Here is a 19770-nt window from a genome sequence, read left to right on the forward strand (position 1 = left end):
AATTAATGCAAAAATTGTGAGGGATTTGGTGCACCCACTGCTGGACCAGGGTTACCACCTCTACCTGGATAATTTTTATACCAGCATCCCACTCTTCAAGTGCCTCGCTTCCAGAAGTACTGCGGCATGCAGTACTTTCCTTTTGATCCCTCCCATGGGCCAAAACGGCAGTTTATCACCACAAATGGGGTATTACTGCACTCAGGACAAATTGGGCAACAAAATTTGGTATTTTATTTCTTGTGAAAATAAGAAATTTTGAGCCAAAACTACATATTATTGGAAAAAATTATGTCTTTTTTTTAATTCACAGCTCAATTCAAATAAGTTCTGTGAAAACACTGTGGGGTCTAAATTGTCACAACACCCATAAATGAATTTCTTGAGGGGTGTAGTTTCCAAAATGGGGTCATTTCTGGTGGGTTTCCATTGCTTTCATACCTCTGGGGCTCTGCAAATGCGACATGGCACCCGAAAACCAATCCAACAAAATCTGGACTCTAAAGAACACATAGAGCTCCTTTCCTTCTGAGCCCTCCCATGGGCCCAAATGGCAGTTTATCACCACAAATGGGGTATTGCCGCACTCTATAATGGCTGAATGTATGAAAAAACGAATTCTGAAAAAGTTTTTTTTTAAACTATTGTTCTGCCATTTACAGTATACCTTAAAAGACAAAATAACTTTATTATAAGTTGTCATTACGACTATAGGAATCAATAATATGTATATATATTTTTTTACTGTTTAAGAATGTTTATTTAATAAACATTATTTATTTGAAAATAAGTTTATAATATTTTTTTCTTTTGCATTGTTATTTTATTTAAATGTAAACTTTAATCATTTTTACCCCCTTAATGACCGCCGATACGCCTTCTCACGGCGGTCATTAGTGGGCTTTATTCTGATGCAATAGCCTTTTCACGGCGCTGCATCAGAATAAATAAACAGAGCAGGGAACCGTTAAATGTCCCTGCTCTCAGCTACAAGAGGTAGCTGAGGGCTGGGGCATCCCTGCTAGAATGGGTGAGATCGATATCAGTATCAATCTCACCCATTTAACCACTCAGATGCGGCGCTCAATAGCAAGCGCCGCATCTTAGTTGTTTTGGAGAGAGGGAGGGCGCTCCCTCTCATCCCAATGACACCCGGCGATAAGATCGCCGAGTGTCTGTGTCTCCGATGGCATAAAGGCCTCCAGGTCTGCCTGTAGTAAATGCCTGCTAGGTTATGCCAGAGGCATGGCCTAGCAGTTGCCTGTCTGTTTTAAACGGACAGGCAGTAATACACTGCAATACAGAAGTATTGCAGTGTATTATAAAAGCGATCGGATGATCACATATTAAAGTCCCCTAGTAGGACTAGTAAAAAAGCAAACATTTTTAATAAAGCTAATAAAAAAAATTTGAAAAAAATGAAAACCCCACTTTTTCGCCTTACAAAATGCTTTACTATTAAAAAAAACAAAATAAAGCAAAAGAGTTACACATATTTGATATCGCCGTGTCCGTAACGACCCCGACTATAAAGTTATTACATTTTTTAACGCTGTAAAAAATAAAATAAAACAATGGAAAAATTGCTGTTTTCTGTGAAACCTGACTTAAAAAAATGTGATAAAAAGTGATCAAAAAGTCGCATCTACTCCAAAATGGTATCAATAAAAACTACAAGCCGTCCAGCAAAAAAAAAGCCCTCATACAACTGCATCGGTGGAACAATAAAATAGTTATGGCTCTTCAAATATGGAGACACAAAAACAAATAATTTTGAAAAAAAAGTGTTTTTACTGTGTAAGTAGTAAAACATACAAAATCTATACAAATTTGGTATCGTTGCAATTGTAACAACCCGCTGAATAAAGTTATTGTGTTATTTATATCACACAGTAAACGGCGTAGATTTAGGACGCAAAAAAGAGTGGCGAAATGTCTGTTTTTTTTCTACCCCCCCCCCAAAAATGTTAATAAAAGTTAATCAATAAATAATATGTACCCCAAAATGGTGCTATTAAAAAAATACAACTTGTCCCGCAAAAAGCAAGACCGTATACAGGTATGTAGACGCAAAAATAAAAAAGTAATATCTTCGAATGTGACGATGGAAAAACTATGAAAATTGCTTGGTCATTAGGGCCCAGAATGCAAGCAGGGGTAAGGGGTTAACACTGTTTTTAGTCCCATTAGGACATTTGTATTTTTAAACTTTTTTTAAAACTACCATATAATGTAACGTGATATATCTATATAACATTACTGCCTGCACATATAAGATGCACAGGCATCTGTTCTTACATACCCTTTTGGGAAAAAGTAAAAAGAGAATGATAGTAATCTATTAATTTTTTTTAATGGTTTTAAACGGGATAGTGAAGGCCCTCTGAGGTCCCCTTATCTTGGAAGCCCCAAGGCAGTTGCCACATTGGCCTTCCCTAAAATCCATCACCGGGTACAGAGTCTAATTCCACTACAGATAGCCCTAATTATACGTACCAAAACAAGTATAGCATGCCCTTACACAGACTTCTACTGGACTGCTCTGTGGGCTTTTGCTAGATCCCCAGGCTACCAGTATACAACTGCCAGCCCATCAATTGCTAAAATTGTGGTGCAGAACAAATTAAATGGTCGAGATCAGAGTTTTCTCTGAATCAGTCCAATAGTTAACTTGGTTGCCTAAATAAAAGGCTGCTCCTGCTCAAAATTAGATTGATAACCAACTAAAAAGAATAAGTTGCTGGGCTTGCTCTACCGCAGCTCAAATGTCCTCCAAAAATTTAATGAAAAAAAAAAGTGTTGGAAGTGCTCAGAAAAAGTCTTCTATACTGATATTCCTAGCTTGGTCTTTTCCAGAACAAACACATGTATTTGCCTTTATTTGCATTTTGTAAATTGCCTCCTTGGTGCTCAGAACTGAATGTAGTACACAAATGGTTGGATCACCGTTAATGGAGGCCCCTGGGCAAAACATTGGATGGGAGTCTCTCTCCTTTTTTAATTTGGGCCCTCTCCACTTTTTGGGAAATAGGAATTCCACTGTAGATAGCATTAATTATATGCACCAAAACAAGTAGGAGTAAAATGGAAATTTAATGCTTTTGAAAATTGTTTTGCGGGATTATCACAAGTAAAAAACTAACAATATCATAGTACAAGTGTCACAGCTATTCTACTGTAGTGCCCTACATAGATGACACTTCGGCTTCTCATCTATGGGCAAAAAGAAACCTGGTTTACAGAGACTTTCCGTCTATATTTTTCATGAATTCAGCACTTTGCTTCCTAATTAGCAAAAAAAATGTAATTGTAATCTTTGATGTTTAGCTCAAGTGAACATAAAAATCTCAGCGTGAAATATGTTATAGATTGCTTATTTAGTGTATGAATCTGCTGGAGCAACACACTGTGAGATTAAAGGACACTGATAGGCAATGCATTACGGATTCACTCTTAAGATAATTTAACATTAAAATGGTTATGAAGCTACTTGCATTAGAACAAAGCTTTAACTGTGGCCCAGTTTAATCTAGCAGCACTTCATTTACCATTACATATGTATTAAAAGGCTGATTTGCACTATTACTATTAAAATCGCTCGAACAGTAAATTATTTTTAAGCTGGCGTATATGGGGTTGAAGAAAGTCAAACATCAGTAATAAACATTGCTAAGGTTGGATTTAGACGAATTAGAATCCTAGAAATCCAATGCAAAGATTTGAAATGTTTACCTATGTAACTAATTAGTCTTTCAGAATTACTAGCCCTTTAAGTGGGAATATTGTTTTTCCTAATTTCCTCATTTCAAAATTTAGATATAAACTAAAACTAAAAATGATTCTCTGCAAAGGGCATACTAACATCTATAAATAAATATTATCTTGCATGAGATAGATAGATAGATAGATAGATAGATAGATAGATAGATAGATAGATAGATAGATAGATAGATAGATAGATAGATAGATAGATAGATAGATAGATAGATAGATAGATAGATAGATAGATATGGGATAGAAAGATACGAAATAGATAGATAGATAGATAGATAGATAGATAGATAGATAGATAGATAGATAGATAGATAGATAGATAGATAGATAGATAGATAGATAGATAGATAGATAGATATGGGATAGAAAGATACAAAATAGACAGACAGATAGATAGCTAGATAGATAGATAGATAGATAGATAGATAGATAGATAGATAGATAGATAGATAGATAGATAGATAGATAGATAGATAGATAGAAAGATACAAAATAGATAGATAGATAGATAGATAGATAGATAGATAGATAGATAGATAGATAGATAGATAGATAGATAGATAGATAGATAGATAAGGGATAGAAAGATAGATATGAGATAGGTAGATAGATAGATAGATAGATAGATAGATAGATAGATAGATAGATAGATAGATAGATAGATAGATAGATAGATAGATAGATAGATATGGGATAGAAAGATACAAAATAGATAGATAGATAGATAGATAGATAGATAGATAGATAGATAGATAGATAGATAGATAGATAGATAGATAGATAGATAGATAGATCAATTTTGGACATACCAGATTATTTTGTTTCAAAGGCTTATATTTAAATGCTTTACATTTATTTCTTATTCATTTATTTATAATATAAATTGTATTGTTTATCCATATGTATACATTTTTTTGAAAATTTTAATGAAAATAAATTAAGGTTTTATTAAATGTTGCTATTAATGAAATTTAGTGGGGAGAATCTTAAATGACAATAATCTAAAGAGGACCTGTTACCTCTTATGACATGTCTGTATTAGTAAATAATTGTATTCCCCGTGAAATAACAATTCTGGAGTATCTTTTCTTAGAACTCTACTTTATACCGTTTCTCAAAGAAATTTAGGAATAAATTGACAACTGGGTGTTACCAGTTGGGGGTGTGTCTCTACACAGACTGACAATGTCCAATCAGTGATGACAAAGTGAGTCTGTCTCGGGTCACGCCCCTTTGACAAGCAGAATGGTAGCACCCAGTTGTCAAGCTATTCATACATTTCTAGGAGGAATAGGGGAACGACACAATGCCGAGTTCTAAGACAAATTGCTCCTGTATTGTTATTTTATGGGGATTACAAGTATTCGCTTAAATAGACATATTAGGAGCTATGTCTGGTCCTCTTGAATCAGTTTAATGGCACACCTAGCAAAGTTAAGGACATATTTAGATATTTGTTTTATGGATGCAGGAATCCATAATAAGGCAACAGCTCAATTTAGCAAAGATAAATAACATTAACAGGATAAACAACAATTCATCGTTGCTGGTGGTCAGTCGATCCCAAAAAATTAGTTACTCCAAGTGCAGTGGCAAAGACCATAAATCACTTTAATGAAACAGGTTCACATGAAGATTTCCACACCAATCGTCTGCTTCAAAAATTGTCTCCAATTAGAGTCTAAATATGAGATTTCTTGGTTCTAACTTTCTATAACCTGATAAGGTGCAGGGAAGGTGGGTGAATAATGTCTGGATGTGTAGTGAATCATGGGAAGGAAGTGTGATGGTGATTAGCTTCGATTGAAGACACAATTAGCATTGCTACAATATCATTCACCATCTAATCCGGTTTGGACTTAGTTACATAGTTAGTACGGTTGAAAAAAGACACATGTCCATCAAGTTCAACCAAGGGATGGGAAAAGGGAAGGTAAAAATTTCTATACATAGGAGCTAATATTTTTTTGTTCCAGGAAATTATCTAACCCTTTTGTAAAGCCATCTCCTGTCCCTGCTGTGACAGCTCCTGCGGAAGGCTATTCCATAGATTCACAGTTCTCACAGTAAGGAAGGCTTGTCGCCTCCGCAGATTGAACCTTTTTTACTCCAGACTGAGTAAGGGTCCCCTTGTTTTTTGAGGGGGTTTTACATGGAACAGGATTTCACCATATTTTTTGTATGTGCCATTAATATATTTATGTAAGCAGGGGCGTAACTAGGAAAGACTGGGCCCCATAGCAAACTTTTGACTGGGGCCCCCCCTCCCCTGGGTGTCACACAACCCCCCCTTGTAGATAGTGCCTTTTTTACAGCCCCCCCCCTGTAGATAACGCCATACAGCCCCCCCTCTGTAGATAGCGCCATACATCCCCCTGTAGAGAACGCCATACAGCCCCCCTGTAGATAACGCCATACAGCCCCCTGCAGAGAACGCCATACAGCCCCCCCTGTAGAGAACGCCATACAGCCCCCCCTGTAGAGAACGCCATACAGCCCCCCCTGTAGGGAACGCCATACAGCCCCCCCTGTAGAGAACGCCATACAGCCCCCCCTGTAGGGAACGCCATACAGCTCCCCCCTGTAGGGAACGCCATACAGCCACCCCCCCTGTAGGGAACGCCATACAGCGTTCCCCCCCTGTAGGGAACGCCATACAGCGTCCCCCCTCCCAAAAAAATGCGACCTACAGTATGTCCTACAAAATACATGTATCCCCTCTCCACAGGATCTCCACAGGATAGGGGATACATGAGTGAAAGTCCCCTGAACTTCTCCATGACTAACCTCTGACTTCCGGCATCTGTGTCGGCAGCTCAATAAAAATGAAAGGAGCGCTGGTCACGCATGCGCACAAGCACAACCGGCGCTCCATTCATTTCTACGGAGCTGCCGACACAGACCCCGGAAGTCCGAGGTTTGTGATGGAGAACTTCAGGGGACTTTCAGTCCCCCGTTCTCCCTATCAATGCCAGCGATCACACATGTATCCCCTGTCCTGTGGAGATCCTATGGATAGGGGATACATGTCTTTTGCTCTATTTTGCTCCTTCAGGACCAGACACCGTTTAGCCATTTTTAGCACGTGTTAGTTAAATGGCTATAACTTTTTTATTTGTTGGGCTAACGACGGGATTTTTGCGACGTTTTTTCCGTAGACAATGCAGGTTTCATTTTTTATCGTTTTTATACACACCTTTTTTGCTATTTTAGAATTTTTATTCATAAAGTTTGAAAATAATAGTAAAAAAATAAGCTTTTTTACATTTCAGCTATTTTTTTTGGGTAATAACAGTTTTACCCTAAAATAGACCTTTTATTTGTGATCGTCATTGTCTACCGTAAATTTTTATATATTACATGTCTATATTAGGGTAATTGGGTCAGCGCTAGTGTTACAACAATGATTGGCGGGGGGGAACGTTTTTTTTTTTGGGGTGGGTATTTTATGTGTATTTATTATTTACATTTTTTTTGCACTTTACGTTATTATTTTTTTATTACTATGGTCTGTCCCCCAAAGGTCAAAGAAGACCTTTGGGGAACTTTATATATTTTTTTTCTTTCTTTTACACCAGTTACAGGGGAAATCAGCCCTCTCATAGTGACGATTGTCACTAATAGGGCTGTGCTGGGTCTAGTAAGACCCAGCATCAGTCTGCCACTAACAGCACCCGGCGATCATGTGACCAGTCACATGATCACCGGGAGGAATAGAGACAGCGCCGCTGCTGCTGTCTCTATTCCTGTACAAGGCGCGCATTGAGCGCTGTGTACAAGTGATCAGAGAAGACAGAAGCAGCGAAAGCTGCTTCTATCCTCTCCTCAGGGTCCCCGGCAGTCACTGACAGCCGGAGACCCGACATTCAGCTGCCCGATCACGCAGGCAGCAAGTTAAAACCCGAGTCGTAGAAAGTCTATGGCTCGGGTTTTAAGGACCCTGACCGCTGGCCATAAAAATACAGCCAGCGGTCGGGAACTAGTTAATGGCTGAGCGGGGAGATACCTCCCTGCTCTGCCGTAGTGTTCAGTGGTGTCCCGCTGTAGCAGCCATAGCGGCTGCTAGCGGAGCCTCCGGCCATGGTGGGGGCCCGTGCCGGCGGGCGACACGGGCCCCCTCATGCCGCGGACCCATAGCAGCCGCTACTGCTGCTACGGCGGTAATTACGCCACTGTATGTAAGTTAATCATGTCCCCCCTTAGTCGTCTCTTTTCAAGGCTAAATAGGTTTAATTCTTTTAATCTTTCCTCATAACATAGATTTTCCATTCCCCTTATTAGCTTTGTAAAGTGATAATATTACATCCCTGTCATGCCTCTTTTAATACACGACAATATCTTGCTGGCCTTAGAAGCAGCTGATTGACATTGCATGCTGTTATTTAGTTTATGATTTGGAAGTACACCCATTTGTCCCTCATTTTGGTTTCTAATAGAACAATGGCCCCAAACACTTCTGCAGGCTATGTAGGAACAATAAGCACCCTTAGAAATAGTTTAAGATGAGTTGGATCAGAGACTGAATAAAAAACAGCCAGGAAGTACTCCTTTAAGACTGTTGGAAAAGCATCCCAAGTGGCTACCTCATGAAGTTAGTTCAGAGAATGCCATCAATATGCAAAGTGTGCATACAAGGCGGCTACATTAAAGGAGCTAAAATAGTTTTGATTACTTTAACAAAAATTGAATCACTAGATAATTCTATTTGTGTTATTACATAGTTTTGATGACCGTATTATTCTATAATAAGGTAAAGAAACATATTATGAGTCGGTGTGTCCAAACGTTTGACTAGCACTGTATTTATAATGTCTATAACAGGACCACGCACAGGTATAAACAAATACAAAAAAAAAGAACGGCAAAAACAGCACTAGTCTTAAAAATAATAACTGTAGATGTAAAATGGCTGGGGAGGAAGCATAGGGGTATTTTGGTTGTAATTGTATACCACATACATGAAAAGGTAAGCATTTCAGTTAAAGAGGCTCTGTCACCAGATTATAAGTGCCCCATCAATTTTGAGCAAGTTATGCACGATTTTAGATTTATGCTAATTAGTTTCTTAATAGACAATGGGTGTTTTTTTACCTTTTTACCAACTGAGCGTTGTAAAGAGAAGTGTATGACGCTGACCAATCAGCATCATACACTTCTCTCCATTCATTTTTAGTTGTAATCAAAGCACAGCGTGATCTCGCGAGATGACGCTGTGCTGTCACATTGTAACGTCTATGGCCGAGGGCCGACGTTCAGACTTACCCTCTGACGGTCCCGGCCATGGATATCTGTGTCCTCGGCGACATCTTCCTCGGCACTCACTTCCCGGTTCTCGGACTGTTTCCCGCAGAGCGCGCGCACCCGCGCGTGCACGGCCTTAAAGAGCCAGTACGCGTCCAGCTGTCATTACTTAAATAATTAGCCCAAATGGCTGCTGGACTATAAAAAGGGCTCTGCCCACTTGATGCGTGCCTGAGCGTTGTTGTATACCTAAGTTTGTCTTGCAAATGGTCTCCCAGTGTTTTCCAGTTCCCAGTGTTACCTGTTCCTGCTGCCTGTACCCTGTATCCTGTGCTATCGTATCTACAGTGAGAGTCAAGTAGTGTCTTCCGCTGCATCTACTAGCCATCTACAGTGAAAGTCAAGTTCTGTCTCCGCTACTGCGGTACTCAGGTACCAGTTCTGGACTATAGATATTGTTTTGTAGCTAGTTGGCCAGCTGCTACCCCGCTACGTGGTACGGCCCAGTGGGTCTACACCCCGCGTCGTGACACACATACTCCCACATTAACTTTACCGAAGTGTTTTGAGAGAGAATAGACATCGCTTTCAGCCAGGATGTGATGTCTGTTCACACTCCAGGACACTTCTGTAAAGTTTCTGTGGGTTTCTGCGAGATCATGCTGTGCTGTCATTCACAGAAACTTTACCGAAGTGTTTACTTAAAGAGGCTCTGTCACCAGATTTTGCAACCCCTATCTGCTATTGCAGCAGATAGGCGCTGCAATGGAGATTACAGTAACGTTTTTATTTTTAAAAAACGAGCATTTTTGGCCAAGTTATGACCATTTTTGTAGTTATGCAAATGAGGCTTGCAAAAGTCCAAGTGGGTGTGTTTAAAAGTAAAAGTCCAAGTGGGCGTGTATTATGTGCGTACATCGGGGCGTTTTTAATACTTTTACTAGCTGGGCGCTCTGAAGAGAAGTAACATCCTCTTCTCTTCAGAACGCCCAGCTTCTGACAGTGCAGATCTGTGACGTCACTCACAGGTCCTGCATCGTGACGGCCACATCGGCACCAGAGGCTACAGTTGATTCTGCAGCAGCATCAGCGTTTGCAGGTAAGATCGACTTACCTGCAAACGCTGATGCTGCACTGTCAGAAGCTGGGCGTTCTGAAGAGAAGAGGATGTTACTTCTCTTCAGAGCGCCCAGCTAGTAAAAGTATTAAAAACGCCCCGATGTACGCACATAATACACGCTACATTGCGCCTATCTGCTGCAATAGCAGATAGGGGTTGCAAAATCTGGTGACAGAGCCTCTTTAAGGTAATTGTGGCTGTCAAGCCAAGTGTGTGAAACAAATTTGCCCATTTATTGAAATAGATATTAGATCATAGGTATGGCGGCAGGACTAATGTGTTACTTGGCTCTTATTGTAGGGTTCAGTAACTTCAATCAGAAAAAGCCATCGATCTCAATGGTGTGATAGTCGTGCATACACAATGAGACACATTGTAATATAATGACACCTTTTAAAATGACTTTTTATTTAACAGATGTCAATATTTTTAATCACGAGTAAGGATGGTAACATAATTTTAGACACAGATGCTATCACATTACCACTGACCAGGGCTAGTGTATGTGAGCCCTTGGGCAACAGGGTCACAGTGGGCTCCCTGTCTACCCCAAACTCGGTTTGATAAGGGTAGAGTATGTTTGCCCAGATTGTCATGTGTGTCACACCCCAGTTGGGCCGTGGGATCGAACCATACTTTCCTTGCCACAGTGGAAAACTTAAATGGGCTACAAGTTGTTCTTCTAGAATGGTACATCTACTTAAAATTTATATCGCAATGATAAAGAAATATGATATTTGCTATTGCTGCACTTGTTGAAGCATCTTATTCTCACACCAAAACATTAATAAATATGGTTGAAAATAATTTGAGTAAAACTGTAATGCTATAAAATTCATATGTCTAGCATTGCCTCCACTTTTATTTCCTCCCGCAATAGGAGCTAGTTTTATATAGGTAGGCAGGGGTGACTGTAGATTACTAGTGCCACAACAACCATTCCCCACCTTTATTTGGAGAGAGTGACCCTTCAAATTATCATGAGGTATGCTTGTGGCTTTTTGGGCCTACAAAACAAGGAAAACAATCGAAAAGTTAAGGTATTTAAGGTTTTTTGTTTTGTTTGTTTCGTTTAAATTACCGCAGTTGAAACGTTAATTTTCTCCTATGATTATTCAATAGGGAATCCTAGCTAGGGCTGTCCTTAGAGTGTACAACCTGCGTTGTCATAAAGGGTGCATTAGTTGGCCTTGCTGATGTTGTCATTTGTTCACTATATGGTGGTAATATTTGGGCACTATATGGTGGTATTTACATATTGTTGCACTGATGTTGAGACACTTGATAGTATATAATTATTTAGTAGTGTGTGATGGTGGCACCATATAGCATTGTTATTTAGTTAACTGTATGGAGATGTTTTTTGGCCAATGTATAGAACATTTATTTGTAGATATTGTATGAAGCTTATAATTAGACACTGTATACAACATATGGGGGTGCCAGATGATACCGCAGAGCGTATTATCCAATGCTAGACCACTAGTGGTCCTAGCAGAAATTCTACTACCAGAGATGACCCCATTGGCCCACATTTACTAATGCTGCCTAATATTTAGACAGATCAAACTTAGACAAGGCAGAAAATATGCCAAATTTATGACTGTAGTGCAAACTACATGATAATTTTGGCGCATCTTGCGTGACCTGTTAGACACTTTTCTCTTCCTTATACCACTTTTATTTTGACTTGTTTTGTGACAGAATTTTGTGCCAGTTTTTTTTCGCATTATTGGCGCACATTGGCGTCCCCCTTTCGGCAAGCCACACTCCTTTTCCACTAAGCCACGTTCCCTCTTGGAACACTTTTAAGAAGCATCTAGTGAGAAAACATCAAAGATGTGCCAAACTGTGTAAATTTGGCACGTTTTAACAATTTCTATACCCAACACAGTAGTAAATATGCCCCATTCTTGTTAGCACCGATTGCTCAAATATCACCAACACTTGCACCTCCTGCATTTAGCAACAAAGTTGTCTGCCTGACACCAACTCTTTAGCAAGGCAATTTTTTTTTGTGCATTTATTGAAGTATCGGAGAGGATAGAGGGGAGACTGGCAGAAGATAGTATATTTCCCTGGGTAATGATCTAGAATGATTTATTTTTATCTGACACTATATTATTTTGTATTGATCGAAATTGTAACCCTGTAGCAATCTGCTGTCTTTTTGTTAAGTACTGATGCTTTACAAATATGTAACATGACTGTAGAACTGAGCATTTCATTTCACCTGAAATACAGAAAATTCTGTCATGTTACAGATTGCTCTTCTGATCTAAATGTAAATGCTCTACTAAAAATTCTCTATTCTCTATTTCCTACCAAATCTCTAATAAAAGTATTAAATCTGACTTCCTTTCCTGTATTACAATTAACAAGAAATATAATAACAATAAAAGATATTACATAAAGATGACTTTATTGTGAGTCAAAGCTTCTTAGAAATAGAACTAAACATAAAATGTAAGCTCTGTTCACACTACACTTTGTTACTTTTTGATGGACAGAAAAGCTTTGTATACCAAGGAACCTGATGGACCCACTAAGTCAATAGGATCTGTCATAACTGTCATGGCTCTGGTAATATGCCTTGACACCAGTGTGAACAGAAACTTAAAATGTTGTTCTCTGGTCCCCTTTATTATATAGCGTTGGCTCTTTAAAGTAATGCTTCAGTGTTAGGCCTCGTGCACACGACCGCATTGGTTTTGTGGTCCACAAAATCACGAGTCCATTGTGGTCCCTCGGAACGCTAAAATCTCTTGTTGAGCAACCGTGTGTCACAAGGCCTCGCGGATCCACAACAATTCACAAGTATTGGTGAATCTGCAAATCCGGACTGTAAAATGACATGTCCTGAGTTTTTGCGGTCCGGATTTGTGGCCCCCGCACGGATCCATGTAGACGACCATCGTGTGCATGGGGCCATATAAAAGAATCGGTCCACAATTTATCTGCAAAAATGTGGATAGATTGCAGCCGCAAAAGCACGGTTGCGTGCATGAGGCCTTAGATATTAATGAAATTTTCTTCTATGTCTCGTGCCAATTGATAAATATCCTGAAACCCCCTCTCTGCAGAATCTACTAGTTTCCCAAGAGACAATATTGCCCGTGGGCATTATTATACCTAGTGCCCAGATGACCTCACCATGCCGACATTGTAGTGAATACATGCGGGTAGTGAATACCTTTTATTCATCTTCTTCAGTGTTGGCTACTGTTATTAGGGCACAGCCATGATAAGTGACTGCGGACTACCTACCACCTATTTTCCGGCCAGTTTGTTTACTTTTGAGTGTGAGAAAAATTAAAGATAACAAGACATCTTAGACAGGAAAACAAATAGAAAAAAAAGGAAAGGCTGTATAAAAAAACTTAAAGAAATATTACCAATATATATCATATTTCTTTATGCATTATTATTGCACTATAGGACACAATCACAAATAAGTGTCCTATTAGTATACAATAGCAATAAAATTCTACCCTTACCTAATAATAAAATGGTCGAGCGTTAAACTATTTTAGATGATCACAGCAATAAGAGATGAGTGTGTTGATTCTGGTGGAGGCAGTGACCCCTCCATTCATCTATTATATTAGTGGGCATAGGACTACGTTTTTGCAGCATCATGAAATGGAAAGCACAGAGGAAGCAATTGACTGTGAAGCAAATGTGATATAACATCCAGTGGTGTACTGACCAGCCCCCCTAAATGAGATACATTAAAGTTTTCAGCAGCTTGTTACTCAGGTTGAAGTGCATTAAAACTATGTTTGTTGGTAAGAGGCCCATGACTATTATTGCCAGGAGGCCCTGACCACCCTATACTAAAAAGGGGGTTGGGGAATTTTGGTGCCAGCCATACCTAGTCTAGTGCAGATCCTGAGCGGGTGCTGCACGACTCACGACTCAGATTCAAGGAACACCCAAGGTAGAAGTCCTTCCTCTTTAGGCTCTGCACTAGATATAACAGTGTATACATTTTTCCTACAGTTTTCCATTAGGAAATATCTTGAGGTCAATGTACTGGTGTCGTGAGTGAATTTGGCACAGGAATGCCGTACAGGAATTGCGGGAAGGTTATCGCCAGACACTGAATAATTCTTAATGAATAGATATTAATAAATCAGGATAATAGTAATAATATACTTTTCTTTGGGAAAAAAAAAGTCATAAATTAAACTTTTATTATATTTATACATAAAACACATAAAAGTACCTCTACTGTAGAGCATAAACATACAATTGTGCAACAGTCCTGAAACACGATAGCAATTACTAAAGTAGGTTTTATAGAGAGGCACAGAAAAGTGAAAAAGATTTTCCTTTTTTCCTTAAAGCAGCAGCAGTTGAAAAGTGATATCACATTCAGAAGTCAGTCTTTACATATTAAGCAATGAGAATAGCACTCCTAGATCTCTACATCTCTTGTAAATCTTCTGTGTGATAATCTGAACACAAATATGCTTATGTGAAATATCAAACACAATACTCCGTCTTCTCGTAAAGTGAACGTAAAAAAAATTTTTTTAAACCTGTCTCCATGTAGCAGTCTCTCCAAAAGCCAATACAGCCATAACTCGTGCTCCCACTCCTGGCGGTAGGAAATACGTTATTTTACAACGTGACAGATGTCCTCTCACAAGAATCATGTAATGCACTGTATGTTAACAATTGCAGGTAATTGCTAAGGGACACTGAGGAATTCCTCTCCAACAGAGATTTATCTTTTTTTGTTCACCAGATATCCATTATTCATGATCAATGTTATTCCAGTTGAAGTAATGGATGGATGGAATGTATTGGAAAAATGTCTATCACATGATGGATTGATAGCTGGAAGACACATATGAGAAGATGGACATTTTAATGCAGGGTACAACAAGCATGAGTCAAGACGATCTTGGAGGGATATATATATATATATATATATATATATAAAATCATATATAAAAAATGGTAACCATCTTACCTTTATTACATTTTTTCAACATTTTGAGAAGAACATAGATTTTTTTATTTTCTTTGCTAAGAGATTTGAGACGTTTAATGCCCATCTGTGGTTGGTATGATGGGTGGCACTATAACTGATAATTCAATAAAATTAAAAGCACATTAATGTTATCTTTACATTGGCTGAATTCACACAGAGCCTTTAGGTTGAGTTTTATGGTTGTTTTTTAGTGTTGTTTTTTGGCTGTGTTTTGGTTGCACAGCGGCCAGATGTTGGCTGATATTTCTGAGACTATGAAGTTCATTGAGAAATATAGGATTTGGCCAAATGACATATTTATGAAGCCTTACCACACTATAACACATCCAAAAACATCTGAATAAATAGTCGGGGTTTAAGAATCAACACAAGTATCACTTTTTGTTTTTGCCCCTTTTCTAACTAGAATTTCCGATTGACAATTCTTTAAGTCCTCGTCATCTTCATCAATTAGACATGTGCCCTGTTGATAAATATGGCGCTACATGCTACACAGGGGGAGATATTAATAAACTTCCCCAATGTAATTTAACTTGTGGCTTTTTTGTTTTATTTTTTTATGATCACATCATGCTCTAGGTGTGGTGTATTTTAGGCTGTTTTTCACCCATAAAGTTCAATTTAATAAAAACTAAAACTGCCTGTGTGACTTGTATTTCTGTTTTTGCCCAAGTTTCCAATCCCTCCCAGCTTTCCCAAAGTTATGAACGGCAAATCCACTTAGTGTGATATGAACTCAAGGGATGTATCACTGCACGACTAGTCCGATTTTAAATTCAGGAGTCCAGTAAAGCTAAGTGATAGCCTGTGGGAGGTATAATGGGGCCATATTGGTAGTGACCCAGCTTTCCCAGAAATAGATGTAACTAGGGAATAGCAGAATAGAATGTAGAAACAAGATTGACAGAAGGGAAAAGATTGATAAAGATTGATATATTGAAAGCGTAATATTTTTTATATTATTACAGAAGAAAATTTAGTTTTTACAGCTGAATATATTAAACATCTTCAGATCTCTTAGCTAAGAAAATTTCAGTACCAAAGCAAGATCACCAATTTGTTAGAGCCCATTTTTATAAAGCCCGAATAAATCAATGTTTTTGCTTATACATGTTTTCCTTGCAAATATGCATAATTTTATATGCCCATCTTTTTTATGATAGCTAGTATTGTACATAAAAGGGTTGTCCGCTTTGGACAATCCCTACATGTTAAAAAGGTCCCTTGACATTAAGTAGGTCAGAAAGTTTCCCCTTGCTGGGAACAGCAGTGATAAACTGTAATCTGTGGGAGAACTGGCAGTAAGAGTCCTTTTAGATGGCCCAATATTGGCCATTAAATGAGATCCTATCGGCGATACAGTTCGTTGATGCCGCTCATTTGCTCCATTCACTAGGAGCAATCGTCCGTAATGTATGGGGATGAACAATCATGTCGGTAGTACATCTCCCTATTTACACAGGAATATGTGCTGCCGACTATATACTAATTTGTGGTTTGCCTAAAAGGTGCGATCAGTGGATGAACGAGCGTTTGCTCATCCATTGACTGATCTTTTCCCTAAGTGTTCAATTTCCCGGCAGTGACATCATAGGGAGTTGTCTGTGTAATAAAGGACAGGACAGGTCCTCCACAGCGAGAGATGCTCTTTGTAACCGCTCTCAACTCTGGCGAAGAGATGAGGCTCTCGAACAGGGGATCCCCACTATTAACTCAGAATTTTCAAATAGTATACATGAAAATGGGTTTTCTAAACTGGACAACACCTTTAAAGGGTTTGTCTGGTTTAGAAACCCCTTTCTTTTTTTTTTTTTAATTCCCTGAGTGGAGGTCCCTCTTTTGGGACCCTCATTAATTAACCAGAGTGGAAAGCATCTACAAAGAGCAACCCTGCCTCTGGAGGACCCAGATTGATTTAAATAGGCTCCATGTCATTCTTAATTTACCCTCTGGTGGCACTGTAGAAGAATTGAACACTTGCTTCCAGGTTCTCCCATAGATGACATCTGATTTATGGGGGTTCCAGCAGCAGAATCAGCTTATTTTCATGGGACCCTTCTAACTAAAAGAGATTGTTCAAAGTGGAAAACCCCTTTAACAATATATAAAATAAAAATAAATAAATAAATAAATATAATTTTCATTTATATATATTTCTGAAGTGTAGTATGGTTCTTGATACTTAATTCTATAGTATTGTACAATGTAGGTACATTTACAAATTTGGTGCAGGCAAAAAGTGGGCAACCAATCAGATTCCAGTTCTCATTTTTCCAGAGCAGGTTTAAAAATGAAAATGGGATCTGATTGGTTGCTCTGGGCATTTTTTCTCTGTGCTAGTTTTCATACATTGGTCTCATTAAGTTGCTGTGTACTGTACATTGAAGAAAGCTGTTGTCAGCCTGCCACTTCTGTGATGTCACTAGTTGCAAATGAATTGTCAGACTGATTGGAAGTCCAAAAATGATCCCCCTGTACTAGGTGTATTACCCAGTAATGATAATAGTTATGAACAATCTTACCTTTAAAGTTTGGTCTAATTCTTGCATCATATCCAGACGTCCTTCCCATGAGTTTGTCCAAAAAATCAGAAGGAGACATGCTCTGGGGTGGAGATTTCCCTGACCTGGTGTCATGTTCTTTACAGTAAGCCAACCTAAACAGACCATCAGAGTTCATCATTAACATAATGATCACTAATGACAAGACAATGACTTACAATAACAAGTAGAATGAGCAAAATACGTTTATATTCCATAGTTTTGGATATATGCATCATACAGGGATAGCCTGAAAGGGCTTGACCCAGCAGAAGATATTGACAATATCGCTAAGATCACCTACTGATCGGTGGGGGTCCCACTGCTGAGATCCCAACGATTATCATATTAATGGGGGTGGCAGTGCTTAACCCTCAATCTTTCTCTGCATAGTGCCACTCTTATCCATCTACTGTACAATAGTATATATCCCTATTCACTTGAATGGAGTTGTGCTGTGGTTCCCTGAACAGCGCGTGGATAGGAGCAGCACTGTGCAGGGAAATTGCTGAAGAGGCTTCTTCTTCTTTGTTGTCATCTTTTGCAGGGGTCCCAGAATTCACATGATTAATAAGGGATAGTATATCCAGGCGTTATAATATCACTTCTTAAAATGGGAATACCTCCACCTAGTAACCTTCCATTTACCATAATCATAATAACCACAATAACAGAAAAAAAAAACCTTAAAGGGGTTTTTCCACGAGGAAAATTTATGGCATATCCACAGGGTATGTCATAAATGTCAGATAGATGCGGGTCCCACCTCTGATCCTATCTCTAGAACGTGGCCCCCTAAACCCCGTTCTAGCTTTGTCTGCTATCGCTGACTCCCGGCCCCTTCCTGACTTTATGGACGGGAGTTACGAAAACAGCGTAGCCCGCTGAGCTACGCTGTTTCCGTAACTCCCATAGTAAAGAATAGCAGTTACAGAAGCAGCATAGCATGCGAGCTACGCTGTTTCCGTAACTACCATTCAGTTATATGGGACTTACGAAAACAGCGTAGCTCTGAAATCAGCCGACACACAAAGATGTAGAACGGTATTTAGGGGCCCCGTTCTAGAGAGAGGTGCGGGTCCCAGAGGTGGGATCTGCATCTACCTGACATTTATGACATATCCTGTAGATATGTCATAAATGTCCCTTGTGGGAAAACCCCTTTAATGATGAGCAGAACTATGTCATTATATTATACATGCATTAAACCTCATTTCGCAGAATATAGAAAACATTGAGTCGTCCAAACTGCTAAAACTTTATTCAGCGATTTCATTGTTTCGTCTTTTTTTCAGGAAACTGTTTCACAACCAATGTGGCAACGATTACAATGGCTGGTGAGGCTTGTAAATAGCAAATCTACTTAATCAAACAGTGACCATCATAACTAGTGTTTCCCTCTTAACTACTGTAGATTTGCCCTGCAGGTGCCTGTAAAGATGAGTGGTGATCCCTACGGGAGCCATAATGCAGGTTATAGTGATTGTCACCGAGCTTTCCCAGATACATGTGGTTAGAAATGACTGAAGAGGAGGTCTTATATTTAATTGTGCATTTTTTATTTTCTGGGGGCTGCTAGTTTTAGTGTAATGGTATTTCTTCTTTATGTGTAAAAGTTAAACTTCTGTCTCACTGCTGTGTATCTTTATGATAATCTCATAGTATGATCAGATGGCAGACATTTTTATTTACATGGTGTTTTCAGTATGTCTTGTAGCTTCCATTTATCTTAGACCTGTAATGCACTTGACCTATATTTGTTGTTGAAGCAGCTCCAATGTATTTTACAAAGGTAACGTTAACTCCATGTGGCATCCAAACAGCCTTCACATGTGTAACGCGAGGCCTGCACAACAACCGGGAACAGGGGGAGGAATACTCCCGACTTCATTAGCAATGTTGATACTGTAATCAGTGATGTCATATAATATTCAGTAATGGCGGCCGCTTTGCTGTCTTGCACTTCTCTCCAAATTACCCAATACTTTTTTTTTCTAGTCCAAAGCTATTGAAAAGGTCACCTCGGCCGTCAGTGCAATTTACAGACAACCAATGAATGAGTTTTGGCGGCTTAAAGGATAGATGAATATCCC

The 19770-nt window shown here is 39.0% G+C and overlaps 1 protein-coding gene across 1 annotated transcript in view; it reads right to left on the reverse strand.

Annotated features, from left to right (window-relative positions):
• The window catches only part of GLRA2 (glycine receptor alpha 2), a 227473-nt gene that overhangs the window by 205906 nt on the left and 1797 nt on the right, over positions 1 to 19770 (reverse strand). The window contains exon 2 of the mRNA XM_075854432.1: positions 17660 to 17793. Coding sequence (XP_075710547.1) covers positions 17660 to 17793 — 134 coding nt within the window. The remainder of the gene's footprint in view (positions 1 to 17659; positions 17794 to 19770) is intronic.

The sequence above is a fragment of the Rhinoderma darwinii genome, chromosome 2 (genome assembly GCF_050947455.1).
Source record: "Rhinoderma darwinii isolate aRhiDar2 chromosome 2, aRhiDar2.hap1, whole genome shotgun sequence".
Lineage (NCBI taxonomy): Eukaryota > Metazoa > Chordata > Amphibia > Anura > Rhinodermatidae > Rhinoderma > Rhinoderma darwinii.